A 20,662-nucleotide genomic window follows, 5' to 3' on the forward strand; every position below is an offset into this window, starting at 1 on the left:
TGTGTTATTCATAACCGCTTGTAAATGTCTGCAAGCATTCACGGCAAATCAGAGACATTCACGGCAAAATAACTTTTGCGGGAGATTTGCCGGTTACGGGATAATAACCATTGCCTAAACAATCACGAACGCCACAACATAGTCTCTGTAGCAACATTATGCCACTTCTTCTTATGGTAAAACGTTATGCCTCTTTTCCACTTATTAAAATAGTTCTCAAATGTGTAAAATACATGTCTGTATTTTTCTTTTCTTCTGCTCCCATGGCCAGTCGTTTCCATTCATAACATTAGCACATGGCTACCATGACCGAAATGACTGCCCCTTCAAGAGAGAAGGGTACGGCATAGGCGTGGCCTGGTGCAGCTATTTACACACCCCTAAAACAGGCTGTTTTGAGCAGAGCATTTTTGGGCTAATTTAGGGAGAGCAAAAATATTAGATTAAAAGTCAATTTTGACGAATGCATGTCACAGACATGTCTTTTACACATTTGAGAACTATTTTAGTATGTTGAAAAGTTGAATAATATGAGACCTTTAATATGCCGTTATCGTTACATCCATACAATCTACACCGCCGATTGAAGAAGGGTCCACTCACTGTCAGCGTACATTTATAGAGTGAGATGGAATGATGGAGTGGGTACATATACTCCAGGAATATGAAGTTGTGTGTTTGTCTGACAAAGAGTGACTTTAGACACCCTACATACTGTATGTATGTAGCAACAGAGGTAAACAAAACACAATGATACAAACGATAGTGGGTTATATTGTAGAGAAGGTTATATTGTTAAGTAGATGTTTTAAAATCACACTACAATATGTTTTGTAATATCACACATCACTACTATGACATAATCTTTCCTTCAAAACTCTCAGCTATATGGCACTATTGTAAAAAGTCATGAATTATTTTCATAAGTTCTATGCGGAAAATGGATGGACTGCCAGAGCATGCAACCTTTGGGCTTGCAAGCCACCTGTTGGCCATCCTTGCTCTATCTCAACCCAACAGGTCAGTAGGGCTGGGCGAAAATCAAAATGTTATGGCAATTTCGATTTTGGCTTCTCTCGATCGTTAAATCGAAGAAAACAATTAATGTGCAAAACGCGGTGTTTACAAGTTACCTATGTTGTGAAAGTACCCTGAATGCACCGCCACCATGTTGCTTGTAGCAACTTAGCCCGCAGCGAATCAATTTGATTTCTAAGCGTCCTTTAAGTTGTTTATTGACATCCGAGTTAGAGTTAACTGTAAAACTAAACACACGTCAAAAATAATCACATCCACTGTATATTTAAACACAAAACATGCTTCGTTTTTAAAATATTGCTAGCCTACTGCTTATGCTAAAATTAATGGAAGATCCCATTCAAAGGCTAACGGGAAGTTAGCATCAACTTCAGGAGTGATATTCCTTCAAATAACGAATATTTACACACAAATGCTGTAGAAACACATGCAGGCAAGATAACACTACTGAAAGGAACACATTCTTCCCAATCTGTGAAAAACGAGTTATTTTAATACAATTCAATTGCAAGTTTCTTCTGATCTAATTATCAGTGTGTACACTGTGGACCATAGATGCACACCACACTGCCCCAAAGACCAAAGAATTTAGGTATGTTTTAAGACGGGTTTTAAAAGTTGATAACATCTTAAATTATTAATCGTGATTTCAATCTCAAGCAAAAATAATTGCGATTATTATTTTTTCCATAATCGTCCAGCCATAATGTCAAGGCATGTTTCTTCCTTAGATGGGATTTTTTTTTCTTGCCAATAGTGCTTTCTCATGAGGGGTTCGTTTTTTTCTTCTTCATTATACAGTATGAGCAGCACAGCGTTGGAAATTATGAATATTATGGAAAATGCCTTGAGGCCACAACATAACTTTTGTTGTAAATTAGTTATATATAAATCAATTTGATTTAAAAACTCACACGCACGCGCGCACACACACACGCACATACGTTGGGTTTACATTTCTAGTGGGGACATCTCATTGACCTTAACCATCACAACTGACTGCCTTACCCTAACCTCAACCAAAACCCAATGCAAACCTGAACTCTAAAACCAAGTTTTGACCGTCAAAAAGAGGTTTGGTCCCCATGATATGATAAACCCGCGCGCACACACACACAAAAGAGAAGAGTGAATGTAAAAATATGGAAAGAGACCAGCCCAGGATTAAATCAAATACCTATTCTTGCTATGCTATTCTTGCTGGCAGAATAGTTTATTCACTGGAAGGCTGTGATTACAGTTGTGTCTCCTCATATGTAATATTATGCTTTTTATGTGACCTTATGTAGACAAACCAAAATATTGTTCCAAAAGTCCTACCTTGTAGCAAGCAGTGGGTGTGTGAGCAAGGGCAACGCCCATGATTCTCTACCCCATGGCACAGATTCAAAGAGCAGCATGTCCTTTTCTGTGAGTGCCATGACAACAGGTCTGTACTGCTGCCGTCCACCTTCCAGTTGGACCTAAGGAGCAAGATCAGCAGGGTTTTTTGGATTAAATATTGCTTTACAATAGCCTTTCCTCAATTTAAAAGAAATCCTTGGTTAGTCTATATTGTGTTGCTGAATGAGTAAATACCGGAAGCAGAAAGTTTTTCTTGGTAAAGGTTTTTATTTGATTTGATTTGTTGTATGTTCTGTTTGATCATCAATGCACTGTATACAATGCTGTGAAAAAGTATTTACCCTCTTCTCAATTTTTTTCCTCCCACTTAACTCATTTGCTCGACAAAACGTATAAACATATTCTATTTTAAATATTGCTATGGTCTAAAAAACATATTTATACGTTTAGTTTTTTTTTTGTGCTGTCAAAGTTAAAGCGTTAACTAATTAATTAATCACACAAAAAAATATAGCATTAATTATTTATTAACGCAGATTAATCGCACTATTAATTTTGACCGCAGATTATCCTTTAGCTTGACAGCAGATGGTTACAATAAAGGTAGCACAGGTTGTGTTAAGCAATAAACATAACTACATGCATTAAAGTAAAGCATGTAATAAATGTTTGCGTATGACATTCAGAATATTTGTTCATACTATTGGGGCCATTTCTTCCATTTTTAATTATGCAAGTAATTAACTGACTGGAAAAAGAGTAAGAAGAGCATGTGCAGTGGATACATTTTTTGAAGATGTCCTAATAACATTAAATGTAATTTTTTTTTAACACATAACAGGTGCTCTTTAAATTTGGCAGCAATTTTTGGGGGAAAAAAGCCTTTTAATTAAGCGATTAATCGTGATTAAAAATTTAATCGTTTGACAGCTCTAGTTTGGTTATGCAGCTAATTTGATGCAGCCTCTGACCTGAAGATGTCCCTTAAAGCAATGGTAGTTATTACACATTTAGAATATTTGTTCATGTCAAACTACCGGGGTCATTTTTTTTCCATTCTAAATCATGCAAGTAATTAACTGATTAGAAAAAGAGGAGGATGAGCGTGTGCAGTGGATCAAAACATGTTGAAGACGTCCTCATAACATTAAATGTCAAAATAATTAACACATAACCGGTGCTCTTCAAATTAGGCGGGATTTTTTTTTTGTATAAAAAAGCCTTTTTTAGTAGGCGATTAATCGTGATTAATCAAAATTCTAAGATGTGATTAATCTGATTACATTTTTTTATCGTTTGACAGCTCTAGTTTTTTTATGCTAGAGCATACAGAAGGCTTTGATGCAGCTTCTGACTTGAAGAGGTCGCTTAAAGCAATGGTAGTTATTACAAAAAACGGCCAGTGGGTGGCAGCAGAGTATAAGAGATCAGGCAAGGCCATGTTGCAACAAGTTTTTTCTCTGTAAATGTAAATAATGATGAACCTTAGCTATATTCTAATGTTAATTGCTGCAAAACGGAAACAGATACAAATATACTTTTTTTCCTGATGAACTAAGAGACGCTAATCTTTCTTTTGGTAGGTTCCATGTTTTTATAGCCATAGAACACAATATTCTGTGAGCCTTGCAAAATCATTCAAAATTCAGTAAAGCAGCCGGGAGCAAAGGGGGTTGCTTCAGTGAAAATGGCTGGGAGTGAATGAGTTAAATGGTTAAGATTACCAATCAAAATATAAACAGACAAAGATAACCCAAATGCTGTGACACAAATTACTCCCATGGGATTAAAAAATTCCTGTTTGTTTACTGTATGACCAACCGGTGATACAATAGAAAGACAACAGTCAGTCAGTACACCATGTAGCTTACTGCTACTTCGATGACCTGACCTGACACCACCCCTCCCACTTCATGCAAACAACTGCATGACTGCCTCAGACCAGGGCAAACTTTACAAACCCCAAATCATTTGGAAAACCATCATTTCAAAACGCTAAATCCAACAAGTGAATGTTTACCAAATTTGTTAAAAATTGGTGCATAATACAGTAGGTTAGGATTTGGTTGTTAGGGCAGCCAAAATGAGTCCTAATTTTGTTCTTCTAGAAAGTTATCAGTCACTTGCTTAGATCATTTATTTATCATTTATTTTATTTTATTAAGTTATTAGCTTTTCTTTTCATAGTTTACTCTCCCTTGCTGTACCTGTCCACATTCCCTTTAGTTTAGAACAGTGGTTCTCAACAGCGGTTCTGAAGTACCCCTATCCAGCCTGTTTTCCATGTCTCCCACAGCCATCACAGGTGTTTCAAACGATCAACTAATCAGCAAGCTTGGCATGAAGCCTGATAACGATCATCATGTGTATTGGCTGAGGGAGACATGGAAAACAGGCTGGATAGGGGTACTCAAAGAGGTTGAGAACCAGTGGTTTAGAAAAAAAATTATGCACATATAAAGAAGTGGAATGTGTACTGAGTGTATTTTGAATCAGAAATTAGCCTCTATAATTGCAAACAAATTCTACATGAGTAACCATTACAGAAAAGACCAATTGAGAGGTACGTCCTTGAATGACAGATCATATACATTTAGTTATCAAAACTATAAGTATTTCCTTTGATTTGACATGTGGAGCCGAGGGTAATCCAGGAGCTATTCTTCGAGCTTGCAAATAATTAATTATGCTCTTTACGTAGGACAATAATCACTACACTACATCCAAGAGATGTCTAAAATGTGACTATTTTATTTGTTATTCTTTACCATCATTGAAGGGACGCTTGATTGAGATGAACATGGCAATTTATATGAAAGGTCTCTATGTAAAAATGTCAGCAATAAAATTCACCCCCCTTAAAAACTCAGTAGTGATACAACGCGTTTCTACATTTCACACATTTTGCCCCACCGCCCCAATCTGACCCCAAGTATCCCTGGATGCAGAGTGCAATTCGAGGTGTGCTTCAACGTCGGGTGGACTTAAACGTTTGACTCTGCCCACACGGATTTTTCAAAAATGGTTTAAACCATTTTTTTCCAACACAATTTGTAGATTTAATGATGCGTTGTCTTATGACGTAAAGTTGTTTTGTTTTTTTAAGCACATTATGGAGCATCGGAAATTACAAACACTCAACCCTCAGTCAGCCGGGGTGGAGCAACTGAAACGGTTTGAGGAAGAGGCCAAAGTTCAGTACTACACATGTCCCCAGCAGATGGCGCATCCCTGAATGGTTGAGGTTAGTATTTGGGTTTCAGTCAGTTTTTAATTTTTGTTGTTCAATAAAGTATTAAAAAAATACTGTCATCAGGATGTGGTAGGGTTAGGGTTTTGGTTAGGTATGGGTTTAACAACAAAGAAAGAAAGGAAGCGCTTCGAGTTCGAAAATCCGTATGACCGTAGTCAAACGTTTAGGTCCACCCGACGTTGCAGCACGCCTCGAACTGCGCTCTGCTTCCAGGGCTTACTCTCTCACGCTGTCAACGTCACAAGAGGGATAGAGGCAAGCATCGTAATTGTGTTTCCTGGCTTGTTTAGTCATGTTCTATTGTCACCTAGTGTCTGAAAACAGTGACCAATCGATACCAAAACATGTATTATGCACATTCCTACTCTTGTCCACCTCAATCTGTGAAAATATAATAGCGAATGTCACATTATTTGGGATTTTATTGACATAATGTGAGCTCCTATGATGAAAAAACATTATCACCTCCACATCACCTCAGCCTCTCATGCAGCCATAGCAGCCAGAGCAAATGCTGGCTTCTGTCCAGCCAGAAGTATGAGAAAAGCAGCTCGGCGAGGCCGTGCGGCGCTTGCTAGCTTTGGTTATTCCGTTTTAACTATCGACTAGCACGGCTGCACGACTACCCCCGGAGGTTTCCCTGTCAAAAAATAGGACGTGACGCGAGTGAGTTGCAGAAAATACGACGGCGTATAAGGGCCATGTATAAATAAATATATATATATGTATATTTTTTTAGCGGGTGGGGACAATATTCAGAGAAAAATAATCGCAAATTTGCGACTTTATAAAGTGGCAAATTTGCAAGTTTAAAAAGTGGCAGATTTGCGAGAAAAAAATACATGTAGCGTACTACTTGGATGTTTGTGCCAATACTTTTGGGTTAGGTTTTCAAATAAGGAGATAGTAATTGCTTTAGCAGCGATTAATCATGTTAAGCATTGACTCTTTGAAGCGTTGGGTACGGCCAGCGACAAAGACGCCTCGCTTTGCAAAGGTCCACACATCCTGAGGAGCAAGCATTTAAGTTGATTTGTTACAATATATATTTACTTGTACATTAATGTTTAGAATTATTTTTTCACATTCATACATTTTGGTAATTTTTGTACACGTAGCTAAGTTGATGTGTCAAATCTACTGCTCTCTGTCATTCACTTGCATTTACCTAAAGTATGCTGGCTTCTGATTGGTTAGTGTTAATCAGATGATTGAGGATTAGGAAGTGTTGTCGCTCTAGCTGCCGTGTATGACAGGTGAAGAAGAATGAATCGGTCTCTATCCTGCCTCTTCATTTTATAAACAGTATTCCATTAAAGGTGTTTCAAGGATTTTTTGTTGCTGCATCTTCCAGGTGGATCATCTTAATGATTGTTTCTCGATCCTGTCAATCAATCTGCCGTAACAACGTTCTGCGTGCTCGTTCCTTTGAGTGTTTGTAGCATGTAGCTGCTGAGCTTCGGATTCAGCCATTCATTGTTGGCAATTCACCACACAAAAAGTTTTAGCTGTATTAACTCATTCACTCCCAGCCATTTTCACTGAAGCAACCTCCTTCACTCCTGGCTGTATTACTGGATTTTGACAGATTTTGCAAGGCCCACAGAATATTGTGTTCTATGGCTATAAAACATGGTACCTACCAAAAGAAAGATTAGCGTCTCTTCGTTCATCAGGAAAAAAAGTACATTTGTATCTGTTTCCGTTTTGCAGCAATTAACATTAGAATATAGCTAAGTTTCATCATTATTTACAAACCTGTTGAAAACACTGGGAGAAAGAACTTGTTGTAACATGGCCTTGCCTGATCTCTTATACTCTGCTGCCACCCACTGGCCGTTTTTTGTAATAACTAACATTGCTTTAAGCGACCTCTTCAAGTCAGAAGCTGCATCAAAGCCTTCTGTATGCTCTAGCATAAAAAAACTAGAGCTGTCAAACGATTAAATTTTTTAATCAGATTAATCACATTTTAAAATTTTGATTAATCACGATAATAATAAAATAAAAAAGGCTTTTTTATCAACATTTTTTTCCCGCCTAATTTGAAGAGCACCGTTATGTGTTAATTATTTTAACATTTAATGTTATGAGGACGTCTTCAACATGTTTTGATCCACTGCACACGCTCATCCTCCTCTTTTTCTAATCAGTTAATTACTTGCATGATTTAAAATGGAAAAAAAATGACCCTGGTAGTTTGACATGAACAAATATTCTAAATGTGATACGCAAATATTCGTTAAATGCTTTACTTTAATGCATGAAATTCTGTTTATTGCTCAAACACAACCTGTGCTACCTTAAACGTAGCCATCCGCTGTCACGCTAAGGGATAATCTATGGTCAAAATTAATAGTGCGATTAATCTGCGTTAATTCATGATTAATGCGCTATTTTTTTTAGATCAATTAATGCTTTAACTTTGACAGCAATAAATAAACATTTTAAAAAAACAACCTATAAATATGGTTTTGGCACCATGGCAATATTTAAAATAGAACGTATTTATACGTTTTTGTGAGCAAATGAGTTAATGACTGTTTACAACTGTAAATTTCTTCACTATTGTGCATTATTCTCACACGATCCTCCTCTGTGGTAAACATTCAAGATCAGCCGTGTGTAAAATTTTATGGAACTTTTGTTTTGTACTTTAAATACCTGTTCGGCCAACCACCCGATGTGTTTCAGGTGAGGCTGTGTGGAGGCCGAGGAGGAGGCCCCCAGGTAAGCATTGATGTGAGCCAGAGTCTGTGGGAGTAGGGCAGCAATGTTGGTGTGGATGGCAGTGAACCAGGAATTGGCAGTGGGGGCATCTTTACAGCGAAGTACCACTATGTGCTGCCCATCGGGAGAATGGAGCTCCAACAGTCTGAAAAAGTAAAAAGGGAAAATATATTTGCTGTCGTCAGGCGGAACCCTTCAACTGTATCTGCAAAACTATGCTTGTGGTGGTTTTTCGGTCAGGAACTAAAGGCATGTAAGGATGACACAAACAAACAAATATGACAACAACGATTAACATCCTTATAATTTCATTCATTAAAACATATTGTGCCACACAATGTTTTCTAGGAACACAGTGGCTTTACCGTCATCATAGATTTGAATAGATATGATGCACGGGTGAAGTCAAGCCACATTACATGTTCGTGGACGTCAATAAAACCCTCCATCTATCCACCCATTTTCCAAACTGCTTCTTCCTCACCAAATGATAAAAAATGCATTTTCTGTACTGATAGCACACGCTTTGGGCGTTGACAAGAAAGTCAAGCTCATGAAAATAAGTTAAGTAATGAGCATGTTACTTTTTTTCAATGCACATTGCCTTAGACGGAGTGTTTGATGTCACCAGCGTTGCTGAGATGGGTTGCTCCTACGTGTCACTTCCAGGTAACTTCCAGTGCCATTCACTTCCATTAAAATTGGTGTGTTTTCCACTCAATCCTTGTGTGATCTCCCTATTCATTGAAGTGCGTAAGTCGTATCATTCAAGCGAAGTCCTCCATGTCATCTTCCAAGAAGGGACAAAAGGATTTCAACTGCATGCCTGTAGTTACTTTCACAATTATGAAGGTAAGTAAACATGCTTTTACATAGGGTTTACAATGCGTTTCTTCGGTGGCTAGACTTAATGCTACTTTATTTATAATAAAATTTGAATGTTTTCTCTGCTGTCTTGAATTCTAATCTTATTTAGGGGTGTCAAAATTATTGCGTTAACTTAAAGTGCCTTTAACGGCACAAAATCTTTTTAACGCTCGATTAACGACCGCCCCTTATTTGGAAAACCTCTACTAAGGGAATTCCAGTCGCGACGCAGCAGAAACGTTCACGTCAGAATTACCCAATAGAAATGCACTGTACTGCACTGGAGCTAAGACACACAATGTTTAGGGGCAGAAAAGGGCGAGAGGCTGCTATCGTGAGATGCTGTGACTATCGCGAGACCGACAGCGAGACCGGGAATACCCAAGATAGAACAAGCTCTATTATGCTAAACCAAATCTGAATTTAACCACCATATATCTTGGCTTTTCTCTTCTCTCTTTCATCCGGCAGATTTGGAATACCACCCAGCGTGGAGGACCTTGTACGTTTCATCGACTTATATTTTTACAGCTGCGCGATGGAGGATCCTTCCTTCGAGAAACCTTCGAAGAAGAGAAAAAATGACTCAGCGACGGACACGGACGATCTAACCACTACGGACGTTTCAGTCAGTATGCTGGAGTCCATAAATAAAAAACTAGATGTCCTCTGCCTCATCCGCGAGGACGTTAAAGAATTAAAGGTAAGCTTGGAATTCGTCGGCCAACAGGTAAGTGACCTCCAAAGAGATAATGCCGAGTTACGCTCATCACTCGCGGCTGTTTCAGCCGAGTTGGAAACTATTAAAAAGGAGAATAAAACGCTAAAAGAAACAGTTTTGGATGTCCAATCCCGTAGCATGAGGGAGAATTTAATATTCTCAGCCATATCCGAGAATATCTCTGACAATCCAGAGGTTGAGATAAAAAAAAAATATGACGACGTTGTTAAAAATCCCTCAGGAGACGGTAAATAATATCTCTTTTCACCGGGTACATCGGCTTGGAGCCCTTAGGGGCATCGCTAAGTTTGAGCATTTTAAACAGAAATAATTTGTTAAAAGTAAAGAACGGGATCTTAAAGGGACCTCTTTCGGAATGAATGACCAATTCCCGAGAGAGTTTAATGAGCGGCGAAAGGTACGGTTTCCTATAATGAGACAAAATAGGCAGGAGGGTAAACGGACTACGATAGTCGTTGATAAGCTATACATCGACGGCCAACTATTCCGGAACCCCAACTCCACTCCCTGGCTGTTCTAATTGGCATTGGTGGAACTAAACTTTGTTTGATTATTAGATATATACATATACTGTATTTGTGGTTATAAAACCTAAAATATGAATACTCATTATGTTTAGGCTATATTACAAATATAATATTAATACATAACTATATCCAGAATATATTTAAACAAAAAATATCGCTTTGGTTACCAGTTATTGGTGTATTGTTATATGTTTAATTCCCCGCTAATTTCCTTCACTTTCACCTCCCTCCCCATTTTTTCACTGTTATATTCACTTACACGTCACCTCTCAATTCACACAAATCACAAAAACCACCTAACCACTTTGATTCTATCCTATATCATGCCAATATTAACAAATAGCCTATACAGATATATACAAAGGACTGAGTTTATATTGTTTGTATGCATAAATTAGTTCTGGTTTCCTAGAATGTTTTTGGCGCTCGCTCACAGGCAAAAAGAATAACAATTTTAGACCATCTCTTAAAATTAAAAGCAGATATTTGCCTCCTACAAGAAACCCACCTACAAAAATCTGAAGAAAAATTACTTATTGATAAGAATTTCAGTCAAGCGTACTCTGCCCCTTATAACAGTAGACAAAGAGGAGTCTGTATACTCATACATAAGAATTTATTCTTTACTCTAAATAATACAATAACAGACCCAGAGCGCCGATACATTATTATTCAGGTGACTATATTTAATAAAATATATACATTTGGTAATTTATATGCCCCTAATAATGATGATCCGGCCTTTTTCATGATTTTTTCTCTCAGCTGTTTGAGTTAGCAGCAAACTCTACTCTTATTATTGGAGGAGACTTTAACACAGTCTTAAATCCATTAATAGATCATTCTAATAATACAACATGTATAAGGTGATTACAATCTCCTAAAGTAAAACCCAACTAAGAAGGAATTTACCTTCTTTTCCGCTGTGCACCGGTCTTTTTCAAGAATTAATTTTTTTCTAACAAATAACTCTATTGCTGTTAAAACTTACAAAAATACATCCTATTATTATTAGCAACCATGCACCAGTCTCCCTTACCCTACAAGTTCATTATACCTTTAAACCACCCCCGACATGGCGTTTTAACATCTCACTGCTAAACGACGCAGAGTTTGACAAAATAAGAAGAAGAAGTGGGCAGACTTTTTGGAAATAAATGACTCTCCAGACTTATCTCCATCTCTTCTCTGGGAAGCTGGGAAAGCGGTAATTAGAGGTAAAATTATATCATATTCATCTTATAAAAAGAAACAGGATCAAAAATTAGAAAAAGACTTGGAAGATAAAATTAAACAACTGACGGATGAGTATGCAATAAACCCAAATAACCAAATATGGACTGACTTACAAAATACAAAAATACAGTTAGACGATATGCTATCTAAAAAGACAGAGTTTATAATACAACAATTGAGGTACAACAACTTTGAATGTAATAACAAATCAGGTAAATTTCTTGCAAACCAACTTCAACGCAATCGGGAAAAATCTCTTATAACGGCTATTAAAGGGACAACTGGTGAATGCACACAATCACCAGAAGAAATGAATCAAATTTTTTATAACTATTATCGCAACCTCTACTCAGGAACTAACAAGCCTAACCCTGAGCATATTGAGGCATTCCTCAGTAGCTTAAATATACCTCAATTAACTACTGAATATAAAGATATGTTAGATGCGCCACTTACTATAAACGAGCTGTACAGTGCTCTAGATAATATGCCTAATGGCAGAGCACCTGGCCCGGATGGTATTTTTTAAGCACTTTTGGTTAATGCTTGCTCCACTATTCTTAAGAGTAGTAACAGAAACTAAAACTAATGGTTACATATGCTCAGACATGAATACAGCAGCAATTAAACTTTTATTAAAGCCAGAAAAAGACCCCACCCTTCCATCAAGTTACCGTCCGATTTCACGAATTAACACTGATATTAAAATTATCACCAAGGCTTTCGCATCTAGACTAGAAACAGTAATCTCGACAATCATTCATAGCGACCAAACAGGCTTTGTTAAAGGTCGTCACTCTACTAATAATATTAGGAGGCTCTTTAACCTTATTAGCATGTCACAGCGGCATGATGAAAAGGCAGTTATTATATCATTGGATGCAGAAAAAGCTTTCGACAAAGTTAACTGGTCCTTCCTCTTTGCTGTTTTAAATACATTTGGCTTTGGTAAGTCATTTATTCACTGGGTGTCAGTATTATATGATTCTCCTAAAGCTACAGTTACTACTAATGGGATTACATCTCAGAGTTTTACTCTACAAAGAGGCACAAGACAGGGATGCCCACTGTCCCCTTTATTATTTGCAATATTTATTGAGCCATTTGCATTAGCTATACGCCAGGAAAGAAGGATTCAAAGAATTCACTGGGGTAACAGAACACAAAATTAATCTATATGCCGATGATATTTTACTTTATTTAGAAAAGCCTGCTATTTCGTTAGGGGAATTATTTAACTTAATAACTAAATTCTCACATTTATCAGATTATTCTATTAACTGGACAACCTATTACAGAAAATTCATGGAACCCTGCAAGCCAGGACCGACATTACTCATTTCCTATAGGTAATTTAAAATACTTCTCTCACCTAAATTAACTGATTTAATTCATTTAAATTTTACTCCACTTCTGGATAGCATTTATAGTGACTTGGAGCGCTGGAATAATCTTCCTATTTCTCTAATGGGATGAATAGCCACCATTAAAATGAAAATTTTACCCAAAATAAACTATTTTTTCCTCAATGATTCCATTTAAATCTACAGCTAACTGGTTCCAGTTGTTGGACTCGGCTGTTACAAAATTTTACTGGAATAAAAAAAAAAAGCAAAGATTAGTCTATCTACTCTTCAGAAAAGTAAATCCAAAGGAGGTCTAGAAGCACCAAAATGTATGCACTACTATATAGCTAACCAGATACAATATATCATTCTATGGGCACAACCCAACAGAGATACTAACTGTTGGCTGGAACTAGAACAGAAGGATTTTAATAACCTCAGACTTCTAGATTTACTCTTCAGTACAACATCGATTAAGCGACACAATTGTTTTAAAAACCCAATGATTTCCACCACCCTGACTGCCTGGTGGAAGGCACTACAAATTACAAAAGCCCAAGTGGAGCACTGCGGGCTTTCTTCTTAGTCTTAGAAAAACTTTCCGCTATCTTGGACTGTAGGATACCTTTATCTCCAAACTTGTGTTTGCTAGGTGACCTAACAACAACTGATTTACCACGTAAACAATTTCAATCTACACTTGTAGCCCTTACTATCGCAAAAAAAAAACAATTCTTGTTAACTGGAAAAATAAACAAACTCTGAATATCGACCAATGGTCTAACCTCCTCATAAATCACATTTTAATGGAAAAAATATCTGCCTCAAATAAAAACCAAATATCAAAAATTTATAGAAACATGGTCTACGTATATAGAATATTTTAACCTAAATCTGGTTACTTAATTCTGCCTGTTAGCGAGAGCCACCACATCGCGATAACTTACATTGCTGTTTCTGTATTTGGCAATTTGGAACTAATGGTTGTGTTTTTATAGTCAGGAACCCAGTTGCTGCCAGCAGGATCGATCAAACGACACCTTACAGTCACTAACTCCTCAAGATTCACCTCCAATGGGCACTAAGGGTTAATATTCGGATTGACTGCATGCCAGTGGGTTAATTCTATAGGTGCTGTCCCCCCTGGCTGAGCGTGGACGGCTCTGCCCCTCTGTTGGCTGCTGGGTGGCGGCTTCGTCTTGGCTGTTCCCTGGGTCTCTTGGGGGGTGCTGCGTTGCGGTGCTGCGTTGCGGTGCTCTCCCTGGTGTCCGGGGCAGCACCACCTCGGCGCGGTCCGTCGCGGCGCCGCCCCGGCGCGGTCCGTCGCTCCGGGTCTGGTGACGCGGTTCGGGGTGGGTGGGCTCGGTTGGGGCAGACCGCAGTATTAAGCAGTGCTGCGGTCCCCCATCCGTGTCCCCGCCGCGCCACCGTGCCCTTCCTATTTTTTTTTTTTTATGCACCACATACACTCACTGACATGTCTGGGAGGCCGGTGGATCGGAGCGGGGGGGATATCATTTCCCTCTGCACCACACACACACACACACACACACACACACACACACACACACACACACACACACACACACACCCCCACACACACACACACACACACACACACACACACACACACACACACACACACACACACACACACACACACACACACACACACACTTGTATATACACTGAGTGGGGTCACATTCACGGTGTAGGGGTAGAGTTCGCCAGTTGGCGAGCTGGCGAACTCAGTAACAGGGTTAGCTTTCACTAAGAACGCTGGTGTGACGACCGGGGCCTTTCCCTGCTGGTTCCCCTCTTTGGTGGAGGTTTTCATGCATGCCAGATCCACCATACCAGCATCTATCGAAATTCAAACACAATCTGCTTCTTCCTCTGGTCGTTGAATCGGTGGAGGCTGATGTCTGTGGATCTCACTCTGCTTCAACTATCCTTCCTTCCTTTCCTCAGTCTTCCTTTGGTCTCTTGAGGTCTCCCTAATTTGTTGGAATTTAGATGTTTCTGGGGTTGGTGAAAGACTCTGGTTGGTAACCCGGTGGGTAGTAGGTAATGTCTGGTCGGTGCTGGATTTCACTTTCCTTTCTTTTCTTTGATCCTTCCTCGGGTCCCCTGACAACCTCACGACTCTGAAGTATTCGGTTTAGGTGAACGGTATGGGATTTTTAATAGGTTTTAGGTGAACTAATGAGTAAACACTCACACGCACGCACACATATTCACATACAAAAAAAATAAAAAATAAAAAATAGCAATGATGATGACATGTCAAATCTGTAAAATTACCAATGAACAATACTGAGCTCTTAAAAAAAAGGAAAAAATAAAAAAATTAAATAAAGAAGGCACTCGGTGCGCCAGTGTTAGCGATTAGCACATAGCTAGGTTGCTACAGCTCTCCAACAGGTGTCCACTCTCAACCCCGTGAGAGCCAAGAGCCAAATGGATGCCGTCTTGTCACTTAGAGTGACACCAAGCCACTTTGATGTGTGGCGTATTTTATTCAGCAACTCCAGAAAATAGCTCGTTAACTCTTTCAGTACATATGACGTATTGATACGTCATAAGCTTTTTTTTATGCAAGAGTGTACAGGAGGGTATCGAGCAGCTTCGGACTGAAGGCTTAGGCTTGACTGCAATGTTATTTAAAACAAACGGCCAGCAAGTATAAAATCAGGCAGTATCACGCAAGGATCGTGTTGCAGAAGCAGAGAAGCAAGTGTAGATTGGGACTGGGAGTGTCATCTGTCACTAGACTCAGCTTGTGTCCAAATTCACAAGGCTGGGTCCTCCGAAGGCCGAGTTTGTCGGCTGCATGACGTCACTCATGGCGCGACACGACAGCACGCACTGACTTACATATGAATCGATTGTCATTACTGCTTGTCGGTAGCACATAGACAGACAATCCATTCATGTGTAAATCATTCATAAATCGTGTCTACTTCGTCATGGTCGGCTACATGCAGGGGCAAGAAGAGGCTCCGCTCCCTCAAATAAATGTCTTGCCCCCTCAAATCAGAAGTTGAGAAATCACATTTTTAATATACACGCAGCAGCGGTTTTTGCTATGGGCAATGTGGGCGACCGCCCAGGGCGCAGTTGATGTGAGGGCGCACGTGCGCCCTAAAACAAAAAACAAGAAAATACAAAACAAAAAACTAAATCGCTACTTTTCTACTACCGCACATTTCCGTGTTGAGATGTGGAGTAGGTGCGGTTGCGCCCCCCATTGTAACGTCAACTTGCTGCAAAGGCAAGTGGGAGGAGGGAACGGGGGTCAATTTGCGACTGCAGAGGGGGAGGGGGCGAGGGATAGACAAACTTGTTTACGTCACGTGACTCCGGTTGATTGTGAACGGTAAACAGACGGTGTTAGCAGGCTATGATGTCGAGACCTAATTAAATGAAGATAATGGACCAAAAGTACAACTGAAAATAAGCCATCAGTTGTCCAGTTTAGAAAAAGGAAAGGAGAAACAGAAAAGGTAGGCCAATTTCTATGAGTGCATTATGTGAGTGACAGTCAGCTATCTGCAATTTTTTTAGCCTCTTGCTAATATTTTGCTCAACTACAAAACTTGAATGTATTTCATTTGGTATTTAGTTTTGCTGGACGCGCAACTATTAGAATTGAGGCATGTGATGGGACTCTATTTTACCCATAGGCAACCAACGCTAGACAACACAGATATCTGGCTGATGTGGACTTACGAGTTAAGTTAAATAACTTCTAACATACTTTGGCATGACATTTCGTAAGCTAGATATAGATGTTTAAATAATTTCCAGTGTGTTATTATTAATCTTATTAGAAAACGTAGTTGAGGTCCACTATGTGACAGGAGTGTCTCTCAGAGCCATCAGCATCAATAAAACAATTGTACAACATTTCGTAGGATGATGTCATTGGGTTTTTTTCGGTGGGGGTTTCTTGATGGCTAGAAAACTCAAGTTTTAGATTACACTTAACACTTGTTAATGTTAATGCCAGTTCTAAACTGGGTGAAAACCCCAGATTGATAAATAGTTAACTGCAGGAATATACAGTATATATTGTTTTATGTTCCATAGCATTGCTTTATTATCCATTCATCCATTTTCTTAACCGCTTAGTCCTCACAAGGGTTGCTGGAGCCTATCCCAGCTGGCTTCGGGCAGTAGGCGGGGTACACCCTGAACTGGTTTCCAGCCAATCGCAGGGCACACAGAGACGAAGAACCATCCACACTCACAAGCACACCTAGGGACAATTTAGAGTGTTGGAATGTGGGAGGAAACCGGAGTACCCGGAGAAAACCCACACTGGCATGGGGAGAACATGCAACCTCCACCTAGGAGTCCGAAGCCCGGACTTGATCTCATGTCCTCTGCACTGGGAGGCGGACGTGCTAACCACTCATTCACCGTGCCGCCACATTATGATTATTATTATTATTATTATATTTCTTCAGGGATTTTTCGAGCATGTTGCAATTTATTTTTTATTTATTGTATTTTATTAGTGGAGAGAAAAGAGGAGTGGAGAAGAGTGAGAGAAATGAAAGATGAATGGAGAGGCGTGAGCCAAAGGAAATGATAGAGTGAGAGAAATGAAAGGGGCGTGGTGAGAAAGGAGATTTTTGAACTGTTAAACTGTATAAAAAAAAATAAAAAATAAAATAAATAAAAAAGCCAAAAAATGAAAAAAATGTATGTATCTGTTGTGTTTTATAAATTAGTTTGAGATGTATATATTTTTTTAGGCTATTCATAAAAATACCTTTCAGTTTTGTAAAAATCCAGTTATATATGCATTGTTGTTGGTTGATAAAATCTATATGAAGGATATTATATTTTTATTTTTAAGTTTTCCCCCTTGAGGGATTGCCACCTTATTGTGGTCAAGGGGTTTGTGTGCCTCAGTGACCTTCAGAGCTGTACCAGCAAGAGCTTAATTGGACAGGTCTGAAAAGTAGAGGCCTGACTAAGTGCAATCCACTTCTCTGCCTCGGGGCTGGACACATAGCTAACACCCCAATTTAATCAAAAAAGTGTTACTATAAGCACAGGGAGGAAAAGATTTCTGGCGCATGATGTGTACATATGATGCCCCTCAGATAAGCCTGCTTATAACCGGCCCTAGTTTGTCATGCAGTTATGTCATTTTACAATTGAACTTAACAAAATAAAAGCATTCAACGTTGTGCAAAGGAGTCATTGTAACACAATTTAGCAGTAATAAATTAAATAACAATGCATATATTTGTGGGGACTGGGGTCAAGTTGTTGTTTTTTACAATTTTAAAAATGTACAGAATTACACAAGGACATATAGAATTTTAAACTAGGTGGCTAATATCGGCTAATTTATGCTCATTTGTTTGTGCTGTATGAGACATGCTACAAAATACAAAATATTATAGGTAGGGAATAGAGGGCAAACAAACAATACAATTTCACTGGATTCATAACAGTTACCTGGCTGGGGTGAAGCAGCAGGGGAAGGAGATGCATGTGTGTGTCTGTCCCACACCGTGACCGTGGGCAATTAGCGTTAACGTAACAAAGGAAGCAAGCGAGAGAGACAGCTAGGTCGGGTGCGCGCATATTGGGTTTTTTTCACACGCAATTAATCATGCAGTTTTTCTAAAAGATTGTGCTATAGGGCCACATGTCATTAATTTTATGATAGAGGCAGCAGGTCGGATAACATTTGACCACGGGTTGCATTGGGCATTTCAGATTTTGAGTATTTGAGATTTTTATTTGTTTGTTTTAAAATCAAATGTGGTGCACCTAACGGTGACTGATGGCAGTGGCCGGCAAGAGCATGATTGTCATCGTAGTAGCATGCATGCATGGCTCCAACAAAATGTTTACTACATATGAAGGTGAAAGGCTCACTTCGCAGGCAGTAAACAGCTTTTTTAGACATCCGCACAAGTTGATCCACGTTCACATTTATCCCTCTAAAGTTTTGGCTTCGGGAAACGAATAAAGAGTCCATCCTTCATATGTGGATGGTCGTAATGTCTGGAGTAGTTTCTGCAAGTTCCATAACAGCTTTGTTTACTCGGCACCACTTGCATTGCTCGTCAATGAGCTGGCTTCATTTTTACCTCCTTCTGGTTCAAGCTGCTGAAGTCACGTGACCTTGCAATCTAAAAATAGCATTTATGCGGTAACCCATTATCGCTACACTTGAATGAGTAAAATAAGCCGAATCAATTAAAGTAACAAACGTAAATGTTTAGAAAGTGGTCCATCAAGAAGACGAGATTACACAATTTGATTTAAGTCCCCTGAAATTCACATAAACTCATTCTTTTCCTCTCAATGTTCTTTCTTCTATCATGTGATGAAAGTGTACTTGTGTTCTGTGTTTATTGTAACCTGACAAGATTGCTTTCACTTTTTTTTTTACGTAGTGAGCGACACAAATATACAGCAAATTGGGATTTTAGGGATCAGTATGATGAGTCTTAAAAGTACATTTAAAAACATCCAAATACATGTACCAGATCGTATTTGGTTATTCTTGCCTTGTTGTTGTCAAGATCTGCCAGTGTCTGTTTGTAGCTACTACTGTGTGTAAGTCAACTAATGTGGCAGCACTTCTGTGTCAAATGATGGACCTCACCACCGTGCCTCCATTTCACAGTTGCACCGAGAAGGAGCAGCGGCAGCATAAGCCAAGCATGGTAACGGTCCTGTTAAAATTACTATATAACTAAAATAACTAATTCAAACAATTTACATGTTTATATAACACAGAACATTGTCAAATGGAATCTGTATGCACCTGAATTACACAAATGATTCATGTAATTTTTTCTTTGTGTACAAATGTAAAGCTTATGTGTGTGCCTCAAAAGGTAGGATGGATGTAAATTTGAGTGCTATTTAATTTAGCTAAATAGAAAAAGTTTAGCAGATTAAACAACTTAAATAAATCAATGTGGTGCCCCTAGAGGTTGCTGAGGGGATTACAACTCCCCCTTCGTAACGTCTAACTTATTCGTTCGCTATTACGGCGAGTCAATTATTGCTACAATGGCCTTATAGCAGCAAGCTCATCAGACAAATGGTTTAAGCCAGTAGTGTTCAAACTTGGTGATGGAGAGCCGGAGTCCTGCAGGTTTTGGATGTTTCCCTATTCCAACGCACCTGTTTCAATGAACAGGATCGTTATCAGGCTTATGCAGACCTTGCTGATGAGCTTCAGGTGTGTTGGAGAAGGGAAACATCTAAAACCTGCAGGACTGCGGCCCTCCAGGACCAAGTTTGGATACTACTGGTTTAAGCTGATGGAACCAGCAGACTGACTTGTTTCTACAATTGAGCTGAGGGAACTCTTGTTAGGTGTTACGCTTTTGCTATGTGTTTTCCACACCCTAAATTCCAGATTTCTCTGCAAAAAATAGAAACGAGAGCTGCGAGCAGCTTTAAAGGGCCCTCGCAGCCCGGGGCACTTTGGGGCACTGGCACATTCGAATTAGAATAGTTTTGAAAATAGCATAATAAAGCTTTACATATGGATTTATTTATTTTTTTTGCCAGGTGTGATGAGTGTGCAAAG

At 39.0% G+C, this 20,662-nt stretch overlaps 1 protein-coding gene across 1 annotated transcript in view; it reads right to left on the bottom strand.

Annotated features, from left to right (window-relative positions):
- sntb2 (syntrophin, beta 2) overlaps nt 1-20,662 on the bottom strand; it is a 64,963-nt gene that overhangs the window by 34,047 nt on the left and 10,254 nt on the right. Inside the window, exons 3-4 of the mRNA XM_086073073.1 lie at nt 8,300-8,510; nt 2,359-2,501 (exon numbers count right to left, since the gene is read on the bottom strand). Of these exons, the coding sequence (XP_085929199.1) occupies nt 2,359-2,501; nt 8,300-8,510 (354 nt within the window). The remainder of the gene's footprint in view (nt 1-2,358; nt 2,502-8,299; nt 8,511-20,662) is intronic.

The sequence above is a fragment of the Leptonotus elevatus genome, chromosome 4, assembly GCF_054856555.1.
Source record: "Leptonotus elevatus isolate MCC_2025b chromosome 4, RoL_Lele_1.0, whole genome shotgun sequence".
Lineage (NCBI taxonomy): Eukaryota > Metazoa > Chordata > Actinopteri > Syngnathiformes > Syngnathidae > Leptonotus > Leptonotus elevatus.